Here is a 19,852-nt window from a genome sequence, read left to right as displayed (position 1 = left end):
ACAAATTGGCTACTCCTGAAAAGAAATATAATGAAGAGATCATCAAGGAGTTTTATGCCAATGCTTACCCGCTCCAGAGGACTGATCAAACTAGAAACAGCTGGGTCAGAGGCGCTGTGGTCAGTTATTCTAGGGATGCCATTCAGCAGTATTTGGGTAGTCGTGATGTTATAGGAGGTGATGGTTGTTGAGATTTCCGTTGAAGTACTTTTATTTATAATTATAGATTAGGTTACTTCCCTCAACGGACTCAAACACGGCAAGTGTACCGGCCGTACAAGTAGTAAAAATATCGTATCCACAGGGATTAGAAGGTAAACTAAGCATTCATTGGCTACTTGTGACTTGAGAACAATCCCAATAAATATGAATATGAATTTAAGAACAAAACTACTGGAATTGTTAAAACACAAATAAATGAATTAGGAATGAAATGGGGTGAGAAATGGTAAAATGGACACTTGAAGTTGTGGGGGTTTGATTTCACCAAACAAACACTAGTTAATCCTATGTCTCTTGTTACATCCATTGTTCAGTCAACCATAAATTTACTCAGACCTAATTCCTTAGAGAAAGAGCCTAGGTGCAAAATATTGAATATCAATCCCTTGAGTACTCAATACCTCCACCCGCATTACCGGTTAGGGTTTTAAGACTACTAATGGGTCAAGCCCTATCCCTAGGTACAATTCCCACTAGGCATATGTTCATAACTAGTTTCAAGGATATTTCCCAATACTCAATGAAACCTTAAATCATGCAAAGGGTGATCAAGCCAAAGCAAGCATTAAGCATAGAATCATACACAACAAGGAATGAAACAAAACATATATAACATTAAACACAAAAGGATTACAATAGAGTTTGTTGGTTACATCAAAACCCCAATACAATGGATAGAACCTCTCAAAACAAAGAGGGGAAAACTAAAATAGAGATGGAAGAGGAAAGGAAGAACCGAAGGAATGATCCACCGTGGGAGGCTTCCGAAGCCTGAGAATCCCTCCTGCAGCGCTCCTGGAGGCGCCCCTGGGCGAATGAGGGAGAAAACCCTCGACATTTTCCTTTTATGCAGCCCGAGGAGACAAATTAGGGTTATTGCGCCCGGCGCGTTACACTTCGCGCCCGGCGCGGGCTTCCCCTGATGCTCAATGTGCTCTCGGCCTTGAATTGCGCCCGGCGCAATTCTAAATTGCGCCCGGCGCGAGGTTTCCAAAGGCTGAGAGTACTCTATTTTATGCCCGCCCGGCGAGATTAACACGGCGCCTGGCGCGGTTGCCTGCTCTGCTCCTTAATTCTTTTGATTTCCACTCCTTTAGCCTTGTTATCCTCAATTCTCTACTTGAATACCTGCATATACAAAAGAAACCAAAATGAGAACAATTATATGCAATGATACAAAGAATGGAAGAATTTGATCATTAAATCTTGTATAAGTCTCATCCAAAAAGAGGTAAAATTGAGACTTAACAACTCCCCCAAACTTAGAACCTTGCTTGTCCTCAAGCAAAAGGTAATTAATCAAGCAGATAACAAGCAATGCATGTGTGTCAAATTCCTTATTCTTGGTTCACTTACAATTTCATTTCACAAGCATGAACCTTAAACGAATTTTCAGCCACAACTATTGCAATGGAACATGACAATGTGCAAACAAAAGTTTCAAAAGAGATCAAAGAACTGAGAAAAGCTAATGACTATCTATGAATGCATCCTCACTAGGAAAGTGTTTCTCTCATATGCACACTAGTGTATAGGGGTGAGTGTTTCTCTCATATCTACTACTCACGCCACAGGATTCAACTTTGCTCTTCGTTTCCAAATGAAACCAATGGTAATACACATGCAGGCACTTATCACAAGGGCTTTATTAGGGCAATTTAAGGTAATTAGGGTCAAGCATAGCGGTTTCATGGTTTTTCAAGGAATAAGGGTGCTATAGCTTAAGAGAGTACTTGAAATTTCTTCAATAATTTCTTTCTCCATACCCCAATGTATCATTTTAGCACATGCCCTCAACCAATTCCAGCCATTAGCCTTTATATGATGCATCTGTACACTTTTGCATCTTATTTCAAATATATATATATATATATATATATATATATATATATATATATTTTTTTTTTTTTTTTTTTTTTTTACTGACCACATACTTCTTTTTTTCTCAAATTTCTTCATTCTTCAACTCCCCCAAACTTATTTGATGTCATCAATATACTCTCTTAACCAAAACAAGGATTTATGGTTAATTTTTCAAAGTTGGGATAAGTGGAAGGTTGAGTGTTTAAGCTTAGGAAGATATGGGTCAAAAGAAAAATAAAAATGGCTTTTTGGCTTAGATGGTTATCAAAATATAGAAATGCCTTGATCATGTAAATACACTACACTAGCAAACCACCCGGGAAACTCAAGCAAAGTCTATCATGCAACATAAGTGTAGTTTCTCTCATCAGTATTTAGGCTCAGACCTCACTCGGTTGGCATCCACAGATTATCACACTCAGCTCAGTCTATGATCAACATTGAAACCCGTATGCAACTAATCATGAACTAAAGCTCTAATATGACTTGAAAATGTCTAAAGTACACACACCATAAACATTAAGCAAACCTCAATCCAAAATTGATCACATACAAAACAAGTATTCAACAAGATTAAAAACCATGCTCTAGCAGGATATTCAAAAAGATGTACCAACCAGAGTAATCCAAAAACAATTAAAATACTGAAAATAACAACAGAAAAATAAATTGCAAACAGAGGTGAACTAAGGTGAGCTTCATCTATTTCCATCAAATTTGGTCATCTTCCTCAGTAAGTGCTCAACCGCATCTGCATCAGCAGCTCCACTCCCCCACATTTAGAAGCCTGGTCCCCAGGCCAACCAGTATATGCCTGCAAGTCCTAGTAACCAGAAGTTGTGAAAGAGTATAATCATGAAGAACATGGTGAGCATAATATACAATGATGACCATACAATTATATCAAAAATGAAGAACAACCTTAGACCAAAATTAACCACAAAGAAACATGCTTGAAAACAGAGAAATATAGGTTCAGGAGAGTGCTCGCGCCGGGCGCAGCACAAACTCGCGCCGGGCTCCATATCAGTAAAAGGCCAACGAGGTTCAAATTCTGATACCGCGCCGGGTGCAGCACAAACTCGCGCCGGGCGTGGTACTCTGAAATGGTTACATTTTGCCTAAATTTGCTTTGAAGGGAACCTTGTAACCAACCAGAACCAGAATTACCTCATATCTCACACTCCAAACAAAGTATAACCTATATTTACTCATTTCAAACATGATTCACACACTTAACAAATAACACAAACAATACATAACACAAACAACATATAACACAAAACATATTTACATATAAACAAACAAGTCACAAATAGCTATAAATACTCAATTTGCCATTCTAATCCCCGGCAACGGCGCCAAAAACTTGTTGAGATTTCCGTTGAAGTACTTTTATTTATAATTATAGATTAGGTTACTTCCCTCAACGGACTCAAACACGGCAAGTGTACCGGCCGTACAAGTAGTAAAAATATCGTATCCACAGGGATTAGAAGGTAAACTAAGCATTCATTGGCTACTTGTGACTTGAGAACAATCCCAATAAATATGAATATGAATTTAAGAACAAAACTACTGGAATTGTTAAAACACAAATAAATGAATTAGGAATGAAATGGGGTGAGAAATGGTAAAATGGACACTTGAAGTTGTGGGGGTTTGATTTCACCAAACAAACACTAGTTAATCCTATGTCTCTTGTTACATCCATTGTTCAGTCAACCATAAATTTACTCAGACCTAATTCCTTAGAGAAAGAGCCTAGGTGCAAAATATTGAATATCAATCCCTTGAGTACTCAATACCTCCACCCGCATTACCGGTTAGGGTTTTAAGACTACTAATGGGTCAAGCCCTATCCCTAGGTACAATTCCCACTAGGCATATGTTCATAACTAGTTTCAAGGATATTTCCCAATACTCAATGAAACCTTAAATCATGCAAAGGGTGATCAAGCCAAAGCAAGCATTAAGCATAGAATCATACACAACAAGGAATGAAACAAAACATATATAACATTAAACACAAAAGGATTACAATAGAGTTTGTTGGTTACATCAAAACCCCAATACAATGGATAGAACCTCTCAAAACAAAGAGGGGAAAACTAAAATAGAGATGGAAGAGGAAAGGAAGAACCGAAGGAATGATCCACCGTGGGAGGCTTCCGAAGCCTGAGAATCCCTCCTGCAGCGCTCCTGGAGGCGCCCCTGGGCGAATGAGGGAGAAAACCCTCGACATTTTCCTTTTATGCAGCCCGAGGAGACAAATTAGGGTTATTGCGCCCGGCGCGTTACACTTCGCGCCCGGCGCGGGCTTCCCCTGATGCTCAATGTGCTCTCGGCCTTGAATTGCGCCCGGCGCAATTCTAAATTGCGCCCGGCGCGAGGTTTCCAAAGGCTGAGAGTACTCTATTTTATGCCCGCCCGGCGAGATTAACACGGCGCCTGGCGCGGTTGCCTGCTCTGCTCCTTAATTCTTTTGATTTCCACTCCTTTAGCCTTGTTATCCTCAATTCTCTACTTGAATACCTGCATATACAAAAGAAACCAAAATGAGAACAATTATATGCAATGATACAAAGAATGGAAGAATTTGATCATTAAATCTTGTATAAGTCTCATCCAAAAAGAGGTAAAATTGAGACTTAACAATGGTTTGGATGAATTTGGCCGATTGAAGAAAGCCCATGCTTTTAATGCGGACAAAATGGCTAAGCTGTTATGTTTGCCTGGATGTACATACACAGTGGGACTCACAGGTAACCCAGTTTCATTCCTTAGGAAGAATTTGACTACCACTGCACGTATCTGGCAGAATCTCCTATATTGTAATGTGTACTGCATCACCCACATATCTGATCTAAACATGCCCAGAGCAACACTTCTTTATTCTATTTTGCAAAAGACAGAGGTGGATATACCTACAATTATTTCAGATGAAATACACAAGATCGTGCTATCTTCTCCGTCTTCAACAGGTGTTTCTAGACCTTTGGGCTTTCCAGGTTTAATTACTGGGCTATGTTTATTTAGTGGTTCTCATTTGCCTGGTAATTTAAATAAAGCTCTCCGACCTCCCATCAATGCTGCATATATTAAAATACATTGCAAAAGTGAGCAGCATGGAGATGCTTCACAACCTCGACCCCCGAGGCATGGGCAAGGCTCTTCTTCTTCCCAAGTACCTGCTCAGGACTTTATGGCTGCACACTTTCATCACATAGAGCAGCAGAATCTGGCCAACCATCTGGCACTGATGTCACTCAACACTAGCATGTATCATGCCCATCAGCAACAGTTTCAGGGTGGCCCTCCTTTCCAATGGCCATCCCCAGAGGCATTTCAGCAACACTTTTATTGGCCTGGGGACAGTCCATATTTTGAAGGAGGAGAGGAGGAGCAGCCAATGCCAGAGGATGAGCAGGAGCAAGAAGGAGGAGATGGAGCTGAAGGAGAACAAGAAGGAGATGACCATGATGATGAGGACATCTGAGGGTTTTTGTGCAGTTTATTTTGTTTCGTTTTATTTATTATCAGTATTGTGCATTTTTTTTTGAGGACATCTGAGGGTTTTTGTGCAGTTTATTTTGTTTCGTTTTATTTATTATCAGTATTGTGCATTTTATTTTGGATACATTAGTTGCTTGCTTTGGTTTAACTCAACTGACAAATTTTTCTAGAAAGTGCAAATTCATGATTCAAAGTTTTCAATGATCAATATTTTCTAATCTGGGAAGTTACATTGTTGCTCAAGTGGTTACAATTTTGACTTTGATTGTGTGCTTCAAGTTTGTTCAAGTGAAGTTGAAATGATTCTAAAGTTGTTGATGTTAGGGCACTTAACCAAACCGTGTGAGTGAGTGAGCCAAACAGTTAAAATACAATCTTGGAGAGTCATCACTAATTCATGCGGTCAGTTTTGTTTGAGTCTCTCATTAGTTACAGTTATGCTATGCATGAAATTTCTAAGGCAGTTGTTTAATTTAACCAGTAGCCAAAAAGCCAACCCATGAATCCTTGAACATAAAATCTGACCTTAAACAGAACCCCTAAGCTCAAAATGGAAAACCATGATTGTCCTTAGCCTTGTTGGTAAGAGACATTTTTATGAAACAAGTGGGTTTGAACCAAGTTGGGGGTAGTTTGCATGGAGAGGTCATGTGGTTGAAGCTGGATTGTATATCTCTATTACAGTGTATTATTATGTTAAAAAAAAAAAAAAAAAAAAAGTTGAGTTAATTTTGTAATCAAGGTTCCTTGTTATCATTCCATTAAATTTGTGCAATATTTTGAAAGAGAAGGAACCAGTAAGTCATTCAAAGAGGGATGAGGTATAAAGAATCAAGAGAATTCAAGCTAGAGCAAGGATTTGATTAACCATATGAGTGAGAATGTCTCTTGTCAAACAGGCTTTCAGATCAGATTCCCAAAGAAAAACCAAATCTCTGATAGCCAGGCCATGTTACAACCCTCTTAAGTCCTTAGTAATTCATGCTTAGTCTTAACAATAGACTTGTGAGAGACAGGTAACAAATCAGACTTAGCTTGTTTGGTGCATGAAAAGAGAGAAACACTCATCTGCATAATATACTAAGAGAGTTATACACTAGTGAGGAAATTTGAGTGCTCTTGGCTGAAAACAATGGAAGATGATTGGATACTTTCCTTGAGTGTGCTTGAGGTTCACAATGTTTGTCATCATTTGGGTATCAATTGTTGTAGCAATCACTCACTGGATTTTGAAAAATAAGTTCATTGTATTCTGTGAAATCATGAAAAATGTATTGATATATTTGTTGGGTGAAACTTTTGTATTCACTGGAAAGATGAGTCAGTCATATTATTCTCAACGAAGATTTTTGTTTGAGGACAAACAAATTTCTAAGTTGGGGGTAGTTTGATAAGTGTCTAATTAGCTTGATTTAACATTCATTTGAGACACTTATCTAATAGTTTTTGTGTTGTTATTAATGTTATTTTGATTTATATAGGCATGGAATCAAAGAGATACTCTTGATCAATGTTAGCACATAGAACAGGAAGCCTTTGATCTAATTTTGTGCTTATTTTGTAGGATTTGAAACTTGGAGAAGAATGGCTCAGCCATTCTGAGGCGCTCAGCGGAATAAGAACAGAGAGTTTCCACAATGAAGGCGCTCAGCGGATCATATCCGCTCAGTGAATTGGTCCCTAGAAGAAAAGGAATGCTCTCTGCCTCCAATCCGCTCAGCCATTTCCAATCCGCTCAGCGGATTTCATCCAGAAACGTGAAGGTGCTCTCTGCCTCCTATCCGCTCAGCGAATAAAAGGCGCTCAGCGCCTAGGTTCCTTCATGGTGAAGAATTCAGGTTTCTTCATGGTGAAGAACTCCCAATCCGCTCAGCCGTTTCGAGGCGCTGAGCGGATTCATATCTCTCTTGCTTACTCTGTTTTCATATATAAGAAAAGAAAGAGAGAGAAAAGGGGGACTGGCACGAAAGGAAGAAAAAAACAGAGTACTCTGGAGCTCGTGGAAACGCGAATCTAGAAAGGATTTTCTTCTCTTACCTCTCCACTTGTAATTTGGTGATTTCTTGTAATATGGAGAGCTAATCTCTAGGGTTGGGATAGATGTAATCATCAAACTCCTATGTATTCTCTTTGATTCATATATATATATATATCATCCATTACTTTATGTTAGTGATTCTGTCCTGTTCTTAATGCTTTGATAATCTGATCACTTATCTCTGATCTCGGATTTCGGATTTGGTTGGAAAACGTTTCTGAAACCAGACTTGGAACGAATCACCTATTAACTTTGAGAGCCAGGAATGGTCATGAAATTAATAGTTGTATCAGGTTCTGATTCTTACAGCGGGATGTTTAACTTAATGAAGTGAGGAATCATTCATTGAGTTAAATATCTTAGAATTTCTTATGCCAAGGAATTGGGTTTGAATGAAATTAGGGAACTCAATGACAATGAGTAATGGAATCTTTAGAAAGAATCAATAGGAATACATAGGAGGGAGATTGATGAAATCAAATCCCGACTGTTTCTTATATCTGTTTTCTTTAAATCAAATTACTCTTTGGTTTCTTGAAGTTGGAAAATCATATATATCAAATTTGAATATGTGTAACTATTCCAGTTTTAAATTTATAAGCATCAATTAATATAATAGAAATCTAAGTTATCTCACAAGTCCCTGAGGTTCGACAACCTTTTATTTTTACTACAGAGACTTGGGTGCGCTTGCCTATTTAAAATCTTAACATAAAGCCATAAAATTGAAATTAAATTCGTGTGCAGCAACAAAATAACAGTAGCAACAACCACAAGGCATGAATGAGAAGCTAGAATCGCAATAAATTTCAACCAAAGCAAGAAGCATGAAACTAAAGACAAATTGAACTTGAAATTCTAAATTAAAAGAGGGGAAAGTGAATAACAACTGAAATTAAAGATTACATTCCTAACCCATGGAGAAATTTGCATCATAGGAGTCCCAAGAAGTGTTGAAAATGAAGGAAAAAGAAAGAAGAACAAGAAAGAAGAAGAAAACCTAAACTAAACCTAAGAAAAACTAAAAACGGAAGAGAAGGTGGAAGTGGGAGCAAGCCCCCGTGAGTGTGCCTCTAGCCCCTGTCTTCTGCTCTCTTTTAGGGTTTCTTAAATTACCCTTTTTCCCTTCTAGAAGGCTTGGGTCAAATTGGGCCCAAACTGATTTAAACATTGCAAAACAAGGCCCAAAACGTTTCCAGATTCCGTGGGTCATTTTCGGGATCCATTTTGACCATCTTAGGCTTCGAATTAGGAGATGCACGTTAGTGAGACATTTGCAGCTGTTTCTCTTATCTTTCCAACGCCACTAAGATTGCTCAATTCGGAGTCCTGTAGCTCCAGATATGGCCAAAACACCGAGCAAAGGTCAAACTGTCCAGAAACAGAAATTTGATTAGTTTTGCAATTAAGCCCATAATTCAAATGACAATTAGCAAACATGATAAAACCACGAAATTAACCCTAAATGTGAGAAGTAATCAATGCCATAATAATATGAATTGAAGCACTAAATTACGGCTCATCAGTTCGTCTCGGCCCCAGCCGGAAAAAAAGAAGGCTCGATGACACGAGGGTCGAGGAAGAGAGTCGCCGAGCCAAGCAACAACGGCTGGCCAACCCGACTGCTCCAGAAGGCCTGGTTGGGCCAAATTTTGTGGCCAGCAACGTTAATGCTCAGGATTTCTTGAGCTAGGACTTAACTTCTGAGGCTGGTCAAGGAATTTTGAGCCGCATGCGTTCGGAGCAGAAATGGAATTTCTTCTGTGAGTTCCAAGTTCGGGCCGTGGCCCTGGCTCAAAGTATTGTGATGGAGCCGAATGGCGAGGCGGATGGGCTTCGTCGTCAACTGGCCGAGCAGGAGAAGTCCCTGCAAGAATCACTTGTTGCGCTGACCGACGCCCAAACGGCCAACGGTAAATTCCAGGCCGAGCTTGACCGTCGGGGGCGTACTGCCGACGACCTTGCTCTGAAGGTCCAACGTCTGGAACTGGCCTTGAAGAATGAAACAGAGAAGGTTGCCGTCCTGGGAAAGGAGCTGGAGGCCGAGAAAACAGCTTTCGGGTCTTACAGGGAGAAGGCTCGCAACAAGGTCCTGTCTCAACATCAAGCTGGGTTTGTTCAGGCAGCTCGGCAGGCTTGCTATTTTGGCACTTCCCCCCTAACTTTCACCTGGATATGACAAAAGACTTTTTCCAGGGTAACTTAGTGGATTTGGCCTCCATTCCTTCGGACCAGCAAGCCGATGAGGAAGCTCCGGCGCGGTCAATTGGGCCGATTGAAGAGGAAACGACGTATGAAGAAACAGCGCCTGAAGATGGTCCGGTTCAGGGAGAACCGGAGGTGGGATCTTAAACCTGTTTCTTGTTGTTCTTATTTTTGTAATGATGGGCCGATAGTGCCCTTTTAATGTACTTGCTTGGGCCGATAGTGCCCTGTTTAATGAATTTGAATTTTACTTGCTGTCATATATTGGTGTAATATTTTCTTTTTTCGTGATGAAAACGTAAGAATTGATGGAAGTCGTATCCTTGGCCGAGAGAGATCTCGGGAGGGAAGACTTGTAAAATAATTGAAGCCACGTCCTTGGCCGAAAGAGATCTCGGGAGGGAAGACTTATAAAATAATTAAAGCCACGTCCTTGGCCGAGAGAGATCTCAGGAGGGAAAACTTGTAAAATAATTGAAGCCACGTCCTTGGCCGAGAGAGATCTCGGGAGGGAAGACTTATAAAATAATTAAAGTCACGTCCTTGGCCGAGAGAGATCTCGGGAGGGAAGACTTGTAAAATAATTAAAGTCACGTCCTTGGCCGAGAGAGATCTCGGGTGGGAAGACTTGTAAAATAATTGAAGCCAAGTCCTTGGCCGAGAGAGATCTCGGGAGGGAAGACTTGTAAAATAATTGAAGCCACGTCCTTGGCCGAGAGAGATCTCGGGAGGGAAGACTTGTAAAATAATTGAAGCCACGTCCTTGGCCGAGAGAGATCTCGGGAGGGAAGACTTGTAAAATTTTTAACGTAAGCCACATCCTTGGCCGAGAGACATCTCGGGAGGGAAGACTTGTAATATGAAATAAAATCGCGACAATGTAACACAAGTGATAGATAGTTGAACTGTCTTGTTATTGATTGAGTGGATGCCTCGTTAAAAACTTTGCCGGCCAAAACCTCTTTTCACAATTTTTTAAGAGGAAAAAAGACTGGTTCAAGGAAAAGAGTGCATCATTATACATTTTCAGATGTACATGAGTTAAATTCTAACTGTAATAGGTCTTCAAATGAGTAGAATTCCATGTCCGAGGGATGACCTTGCCGGACAATTCTTCTAACTTGTAATCCCCATTGTCGAGGGTATGCCGTATCCAGAACGGTCCATCCCAATTGGCTGCGAGCTTTCCCTCGGAAGAGTTGCGCCTTGCCGAACCGGTTGCTCTCCACACGAGATCACCTTCGTGAAATATCCTTGGCTTTAAGTTGGAATTAAAGCGTCGGGTCATGCGTTGTTTGCATGCTTCGGCCACTACCTGTGTTTTCTCTCGTACTTCGTCGAGAACATCGATTTCGGCTCGGAGGGAGCTGTCATTAGACTCCTCATGGAAATTTTGTCGCCTGAAGGACGGTTCTCCCACTTCAACCGGGATCATCGCGTCTGCGCCGTACGTTAGGCGAAAAGGCGTCTCTTTGGTAGTTGATTGTGGCGTGCATCGGTATGCCCAAAGGACTTCCGGTAGCTCTTCGGCCCATGCTCCCTTGGCCAAGCCGAGTCTCTTCTTGAGCTCGGTGAGTATAACCTTATTCGCTATTTCGGCCTGCCCGTTTGACTGAGGGTGCTCGACTGATGTAAACTGATGTCGAATGCCAAGGTTTTCGAGGAAAATCTTGAATTTCTTGTCGGTGAATTGAAGGCCATTGTCTGAAACAATGGCGTACGGGATGCCGAAGCGGGTAACCAGATTTTTCCAGACGAACTTCTGTACGTTGGCAGCAGAGATGCAGGCGAGCGGTTCAGCTTCTATCCATTTTGTAAAGTAATCCACCGCGACGAGAAGGAATTTAACTTGTCCCTTTGCTACCGGGAATGGTACGAGCACATCAATACCCTATAAAGCAAACGGCCATGGGGAGCTGATGCTATGCAATTCAGCGGCCGAGGCATGGATGAGATTCCCATGCTTTTGACATTGAACGCATTTTTTGACAAACTCGGCGCAGTCCCCCTTCAGAGTCGGCCAATAATAACCGGCTCGCAAGACTTTAGCTGCTAAAGTTCGCCCCCCGGAATGAGAACCACAAATACCTTCGTGGATTTCCCGCATCACATAGTCGGCTTGTAGGTCGTCGATGCATTTGAGCAACGAGGTGGAGAATCCTCGCCTGTAAAGCTCGTTGGCTACTATGGAGTACCGAGCCGCTTGCGTTCATGTCTTTTTAGCTTCCATCGGGTCGGTTGGAAATTCCCCTTGGATAATGTAGTTCCGAATGGCGGTCATCCAGGTAGGCGTTTCGGCGCTGGTTGTCATACATTCAGCTGTCACACTTTGGGAAGGAATCTCCAGGTGAATGGTTGTGCGCAATTGTCCTGGTTTCCGGCTGCTGGCGAGCCGAGCTAACTGATCGGCTCGTTAATTATTGCTTCGTGGGACGTGTCGTATTTGAACCTCAGTGAAGTTGTCCTTGAGTTTTTGGAAGAGGTGGTAGTATTGCAACAGATTGGAGTCTTTGACCTGAAAGTTATCGTTGACCTTTTTGGCCACGATTTTCGAGTCGGTCCAGCATATGACTTTTTTCACGCCCATCTCGATTGCTAACCGCATCCCGGCCAGCAAGGCTTCGTATTCCGCGTGGTTGTTAGATGCTCGGAAGCCGAAGCGGAGGGATTGTTCTATGGTGATGCCCGAGGGACTAGCCAGAACTATACCGCCCCACTTCCTTGGGAATTAGAGGATCCATCGACATGCATGGTCCACGGTTCGTCTTCAAAACGACCCGGAGGAGTGAGCTTGTTGACAAAGTCGGCTAAATGTTGTGACTTGATGGGGCCTCTCGGCTCGAAAGATACGTCGAACTTTGAAAGCTCGACCGACCATGCCATCATCCGGCCGGCAATCTCTAGTTTTCTTAGGATTTTTGCAATTGGACAATCAGTTCGGACAACTATCTTGTGACTTTGGAAGTACTGCCTGAGCCGGCGGGCGGTGTAGATAAGCCCTAAGGCTACTTTTTCTATCAACTCGTAGCGTCGTTCGGCATCCTGTAGTGTCCGACTGATGAAATACACCGGTTGTTGTTCGTCTTGCTTCTCTTGAATCAGGACGGCACTGATTGAAGTGTCGGAGACAGCTAAATACACAATCATGTCGAGGTTGACAACTGGTTTGGAAAGGATTGGAGATGTACTAAGACGCTCCTTGAATTGTTAGAATGATGCTTCACACTCCGGGGTCCATTTGAACCGCTCTGTCTTCTTCAGTAAGAGAAGGATAGGTTTAGCTATCTCGGCTAGGCAAGGAAGGAACCGAGAGAGCGAGGTGAGTCGGCCTGCCAACTTCTGAACCTCTTTCAGAGTACTCGGACTTTTCATACCCAGAATGGTTTGGCATTTGTCGGGGTTTGCTTCAATGCCTCGGTTGGACAACATGAACCCCAGAAATTTTCCACCTGAGACCCCGAACACGCATTTTTCAGGATTAAGTCTCATCTGATGTTGCCGAAGCGCTTGGAAGACATTGGCCAGGTCACGCACGTGCATGGATATGTCGTTTGATTTTACGACCATGTCGTCAACATACACTTCCATACTTCGACCAATCTGTTCATGAAAAATTTTATTCATCAAACGCTGATACGTGGCTCCGGCGTTTTTCAACTCGAACGGCATGACCCGATAGCAGTAGTTGGCCGTTTCAGTAATGAATGTCGTCTTTTCTTCATCTTGGGGATGCATACAGATCTGGTTGTACCCCGAGTATGCATCCAAGAAAGACAAGAATTTGTGACCCGATGCTCCATCAACGAGTCGGTCAATATTCGGCAATGGGTAGGCGTCTTTCGGGCAGGCTTTGTTCAAGTTTGTGTAATCAGTACACATACGCCACTTTCCATTCGGTTTCCGAACCATGACAACATTGGCCAGCCATGTCGTATAGTGTACTTCTCGGATGAACCGAGCATTTAAAAGTTTTGATACTTCAACCTCGATCGCGGCTTTCCTCTCTTCTCCGGCCTTCCGACGTCGCTGTGCAATCAGCTTTGCCTCTTTGCTGATTGAAAGCTTGTGGCAAAGGAAATCTGGGTCAATGCCAGGCATGTCGGAGGGATGCCATGCAAACAAGTCTTTGTTGTCAAGAATTACTTGTCCGATAGCACGCTTTTCTTGTTAAGAGAGGACGGTCCCTAGGTAAGTAAGCTGGGAGTCTGAAGCTCCAACTTGAATTGATTGCTTATCTTCAATAGGTTCTACACTCTCTTCTTGATCTATTCGGGGGTCGAGGTCCATGGCCGATTGTTGTGACACCGAGTGAACGCCTCTCGGCTCCTTAGGCACTTCGTCCTTCACTCTTGGTAATCGCAAGCTGGCAAAGTAGCACTCTCACGCAGTCTTCTGATCAGCATGGACCGTGATGACTCGTCCTGACTCGGCCGGGAACTTCATGGCTAAATGAGGGGTGGATACAACCGCCCCAAGCTGATTCAGGGACGGCCGGCCGAGCAGAATATTATAAGATGCGCTGGCATGAACTACCACATATTTGACCGAGATGTCACGATATTTGGCTCCTTCAAACCCAAACCGGGTTGACAACTTGATATATCCCTTTGTCTTAACTCGTTCGCCTGAAAACCCAACCAGATGTTCATCATAAGGAACTAACTCGGATTCTGGAATACCCAATTGCTTGAACGTGTTCCAATACAGAATGTCGGCTGAACTTCCCTGATCAACCAATGTTTTACGTACAATACAGTTGTGAATTTCAACACTGATTACCATCGGATCATCTTGGTCCGGGTCGATGCCTTTGAAGTCGGCCTCGGTGAAAGTGATGGTAGGAAGGCGACGACGAGTTGTTTCTACTACATGCACGTGCCGAACGGCTCGCAGGTGTCTTCGTTGGGCCGATGAGGATGATCCCCCGCCAACGAATCCACTGGCTATGGTGTTGATGACCCGCCGAGGTTGCGCCGAAGGCTCTTCCTCTCGCCTATCTCTCGACCGATTACGTTTCCTGTATGAGTGCGTTCCCGTTCTCCTCTACTCAGGATGATCATGTCGCCGAGACCAGTCGGCGTGTCGGGATGAGGTCGGTCGGTCTATGAAGCCTTGCAGTTGCCCCTGCTTGATTAAGTCTTCAATTTTGTCTTTCAAAGCCGCGCATTCCTCTATGGAATGCCCCCGATTACGGTGGTATCTGCAAGACTTTGTTGTATCAGCCCTGGGAGGGGTCGAAGCTCGCTTTGGGACTGCTAGCACCTCTGAGGCAAGTGCTTGCTCTAGGACGGCCGATCTGCTTGTATTGAGTGGCGTATATTGTGAGTATCTCGGACCGCGAGGAGGCTTCTCGCGAGGAATCAGCTCTTTCGGACGACTTCGGAAATTAGTCTCAGCCGGTTTGTCAGGTTTTGCCAACACCTCCGCTCGGGCTTGGTTCCGGAACTCAGCCAATTCTTCCATCTGCATGTATTTGTCGGCTTGCCGACGCAAGTCATCCATGTCAGTAGGGGGTTTCTTACAAATGTTGTTGGCGAAAGGCCCCGGTTTCAAGGCGGTGGTGAGGTGGTGCAGAGCTACAGCAAGGTTCAGGTCTCGGATTTCAAGGGCCGCTTTGTTGAATCGGCTCATGAACGCCCGAAGGGACTCCTTTTTCTCCTGACGGATGCTAACTAGTGCCAAAGAGGTCAACTGGTGGGGCCGGCTTGTAGCGAACTGAATGGTGAACTGGGAGGCTAACATGTTGAACGAGTCAACCGAATTAGCAGGAAGCCGGGTAAACCAACTCAGTGCTCGCCCTTTTAATGATGTTGGGAAGATTCGGCACAAGGCGGCGTCATCAGTAGTGCTTAGAGTAACTTGAGTTAAGAACACATCGACGTGCTCATCTAGGTCGGTGGTACCATCATACTTGTCTAGGGGTAAGGACTTCCAATGGTCAAGAAGTGCAGACTGCATGATGTTTGGGGTAAAGGGGTGTCGGTGTGCTCCGGCTGGCATCGGTTGTACCGACCGGCTGACCGAAGCATGGACAGCTGGGGCAGCAACAGAAGTGTGAGGGATAGAGGTGTGATGGTCGTGCGAATGGAACGACCCCTGAGTGTGGGTCGTCTCAGAGGGTTTCCATGTGGGATCCCGGTACTGATTTTTGAGGGCAGCATTCTCCTCTCGCAACGCAGCCATCTCAGCAGCATCTCTCTCCCATTGGAGTTTCATGGCAGCCATGTCTTCCTTCATTTGGCGCACCATGTCGGTCAAGTTTGTCTCTTCTACCGTCTCGGCATTGTCTGCCCCGGACGGGTGCTCATCTTCGGACTGATGGTCTTCAAGGTTAGTTCTTCTTGTCTTTGCCATAATGTCTTCAAAAAGTCTTTTCACAGCTATCGGTTCGGCCCCACGGTGGGCGCCAAAAATGTACCTGTCTGAGAGTACACTCGTAGTCTTCTAGGTGGTGAAGGGTCGATCGGGAGCTTCAGGTAGATTCTTCAGAGGGGGGGAGGTACCTGCAAAAGGCACTCCGACGCTCAAGTCAGGATAGACACGATTTTCTAGGGTAATGAATGAACAGTGACGTACCTCGTTACGTGTGACCTATTTATAATACCTGACATGGGCCTGAACATGGTGGGCCTTTTCTGACACTTACCAAATTAGGTAATACGATGTTAATCAGCTAATTATGTCTTAATCATGCACTTGTCCTTGTTAACTGTGATTTGTACTATAATCCGTTTAACCTTTCGGCGCACTGCCGAGCCGACAGGCTGAGGCTTAGAAAGGTGCACGTCTTCGGCTGTTGACCGGACCGACAAGCACTTACTCTGTTACCTTACTCTCTCGGCGTTTGGCCGAGCCGATACGTAGTGTATGAAGATGCATCATGTTGTTTGCATCGGCTTAAAACCGAGCCGATATGTGCTAGTAGACTATTCTCGGCCTTCGGCTGTAGGCCGAGTCAATGCTAACATCAAGGTTTTAGGTATGGTCTAGTTCGCATGGATGTTTGACGGAACGGCACGTGTTGGTCCACGTGACCGGCAGGGTCCTCCCGATACACCTTCCATTGGCAAAGAAGATGGAAAGAAATGTCACTCTCCCTCATCCTGGAATCCTTCCTGACGAGTTGACTGTAGAAATTTTGTTAAGGGTATTGCTTTTCTAATCTCTCTAACTCATATCCCCAATTCGCAAAATCCCATTGTAGATATAGATACAACACTAGACAATGATTCTACAGATGTAGCCTTTAGCATTCTCACATTGAAAATCATAAACGCAAGATAAACGTGCAGAGGATTTCTACTCTTAACCACCACATCCTATAATGTCATTTATATTAATTTATAATTTTTATATCATGATATTTTATATTTTATTTTAAGATTATGGAGATGTTGATCTTGATTGTCTGAGATATGGAGTGAAAGTGGTTGAAATTGAAACTAATCAAGTTGTGAGTGAATTTGTCTTATACTTGGTTGGCTTAATGTGTTCCTCATATTGATGTTGATAAGCTTCTTGTCATATACAATTTTATGATATCCCTAAAGATAAATTCATGCCCAGTGAATGAATCAATTATAGTTTCAATAGAACTCGATAATATTTCCATTCGTATTTTCCCTTCTTCTCTCCAGATTTTATTTATCTGCATAATATATGACCATGAGATAATGCAATTGATTTTTCTATGTGGACTGTCTGGTGTATGAAAATTATGGATACTTTGAGTTGTTGCATTTTATTCCACCTCCACTTTGGGTTAACATACTTTTACCATAAGGATGTATGAGATGGTAAATGGACAGTGATCCATTTCCCATAGATGAAATTGTGCAATTATAAAAAGATCAACCTTAAGAGGCACGCAATAAAATTGTGGGAGTAATCAAGAGAAGATTAAGTCAATAATAATCATGTATATCAGAGAATGAATTTAAATGACAGTTTAATTTCATGTAAGTAACAAGCAGAAGCTTTTGCTTGATACTGACATAAAATATAGAAATTAAATCTTGATACTGACATAAAATATAGAAATTAAATCTTAAACAAAAGCTTCTGCTTGTTACTGACATGAAATTAAACCTGTCCTTTAAATTCGTTCTCTAATATGCATTACTATTTACTTAATCTGCTCTTGCTCTTTATTACTATATTTTCAAGAAAGGGAACATTAGATTCATGATTAATTAAGGAGATCATATTTATGTTGTAAATTTAACGAGATAAGGATCTTCAACATCAGCATTGAAATAATCGTTGAAGAGTGTTATATCCTTTAACATTTGGATGACATTGACACATCAGACTTTTGACGGGTAACCAATAGTTGTAAGATTGTGTATGTATAATACAAACCATTTTCTTTTTGTTTCTTTTAGAGTGATCTATAACAACACATTTCTAAATAACCAACGAAAGCCTCAAATAACATCAAATCCACCTTTTTCGATTGTTAAAAAGACCAAGTCCAAATATTCATGACAAACAATTACCTCAACTCCTCAAGGCTCAAGCATCAGGAATCACTATAACAAATTTTGTTATTAATGAAAATTATTTAATGGCAATAATTAAATTGCCGCCATATATAAAAATATTAATGGCTAATATATAATAGCTACTAAAAATGTATTTATATTACACTAAAGTTTACTATTAGCAACAATTATTTATTAGAAAAAACTTAAGTCTCACATTGATTAGAGATAAGATAATTAAATAGTATATAAGTGAATAATAACTATCACCTTATAGGTTCATTTTATAGGGTTGACTCCTAATTCACTATTCCATTATTACCAAATTCAATAGTGTTATAAAACAATTAGAGAGCAACTTTCACCTTATAAATCTCACATTTCTTAAGAGACAAGATAATTAAATAAATAAATTAAAATATATATAAATAAAAGACAACCCTCATCTTACAAATTCCACATCGAATAGAGATAAAAAAAAAAGTACATAAGTTATGAATTTAGAAAAGAAAATTATAGGAAAGTAAAGGAGACAATTGAAAAAAATAACTTTTAATAGCATTTAAAATGGCTGCTAGAATTGCCACTAAAAGAAATAAGTTTTTCCGACAATTTAGTAGATATTTACCAGCATTTTATATAAATGCCGGTAATAGTATTAGCGACACTTGATATACCATCTTCTATTTAAATGCTGGTAAAAAAAATAATGGTCATTTATATGACTGCTAAATAATAAACTAATGGAGAAAAAAAAATTTGGTATAGTGAAGACACCACTTCTTTAGCAATTAACCTGTTATTTTATCTACACCATTATTTGTCACTATTTAATGATTTGATTTTATTTCTTTTTATCTTCTTGGGCCTTTTTTTTGGTACATTAGCTTCTTGGGCTTTCACTTCACGTAATAATTCCCCTATTTATTAATTTTACTCATTAAGAATTTATAATTGTTGTCCATGAAACGAACAAACTAATAAATTTATTAATCAAGTAAAACCACACCCATCATCTTTTACTAGGAATAGGTTTATTCGCTCCATTTGTTCTTGTGCAAATGGTCTTGCTGCAAGCCTGCAAGTTAAGCTTATAGGTGTGTTATGAATTAAAATAATTGATGTGAATATTTACTTGGTAGAAATCTTTAACAGATAATATTGGTTGGTGTTTGAGTAATTTGACTAGAAATGATCAGAGTTAATTTCCAGAGATAGTGTGATTTTTATTTTTTAATGTGTGAATACGGTGGTGCTAGGTATGGGATTAAGAATAAATTTACTATTGTGATTTCTATATAGCTGATAGAGAAACTATCGAACATTATGAGTGTATTCTTTATGTACTTTGTTAATTTTAAATAGGCTGTTAATCTTTTAGAATTTTAACTATGGAAGTTTCTTTATGGAGATTTTAGAAGTAATGTTGTTGACTTTATGGTAATGAAGTTTTTTTATTAAAAAAAGTATGGAAATTGTAGGCTTCTTAATAAATTGAATAGCTTGGTGTTAGTACATGATATTA

At 41.3% G+C, this 19,852-nt stretch overlaps 1 protein-coding gene across 1 annotated transcript; it reads right to left on the bottom strand.

The window, feature by feature from the left end:
- Window positions 1-14,224: 14,224 nt before the first annotated feature.
- Window positions 14,225-14,626, bottom strand: LOC145958555 (uncharacterized). The gene has a single exon (XM_083076059.1). The coding sequence runs from the start codon at window positions 14,624-14,626 to the stop codon at window positions 14,225-14,227; it is 402 nt and encodes a 133-aa protein (XP_082932185.1).
- Between the last annotated feature and the right edge of the window lie 5,226 nt (window positions 14,627-19,852).

Source organism: Cajanus cajan, chromosome 6, assembly GCF_000230855.2.
Source record: "Cajanus cajan strain Asha chromosome 6, NIPB_CcT2T_4, whole genome shotgun sequence".
Classification (NCBI taxonomy): domain Eukaryota; kingdom Viridiplantae; phylum Streptophyta; class Magnoliopsida; order Fabales; family Fabaceae; genus Cajanus; species Cajanus cajan.
This window is presented reverse-complemented; position numbering and strand designations above follow the sequence as displayed.

Bases quoted from the DNA above. Each gene is read 5' to 3' on its own strand.
- LOC145958555 (XM_083076059.1), bottom strand. From the start codon at position 14,626: ATGGTAATCAGTGTTGAAATTCACAACTGTATTGTACGTAAAACATTG.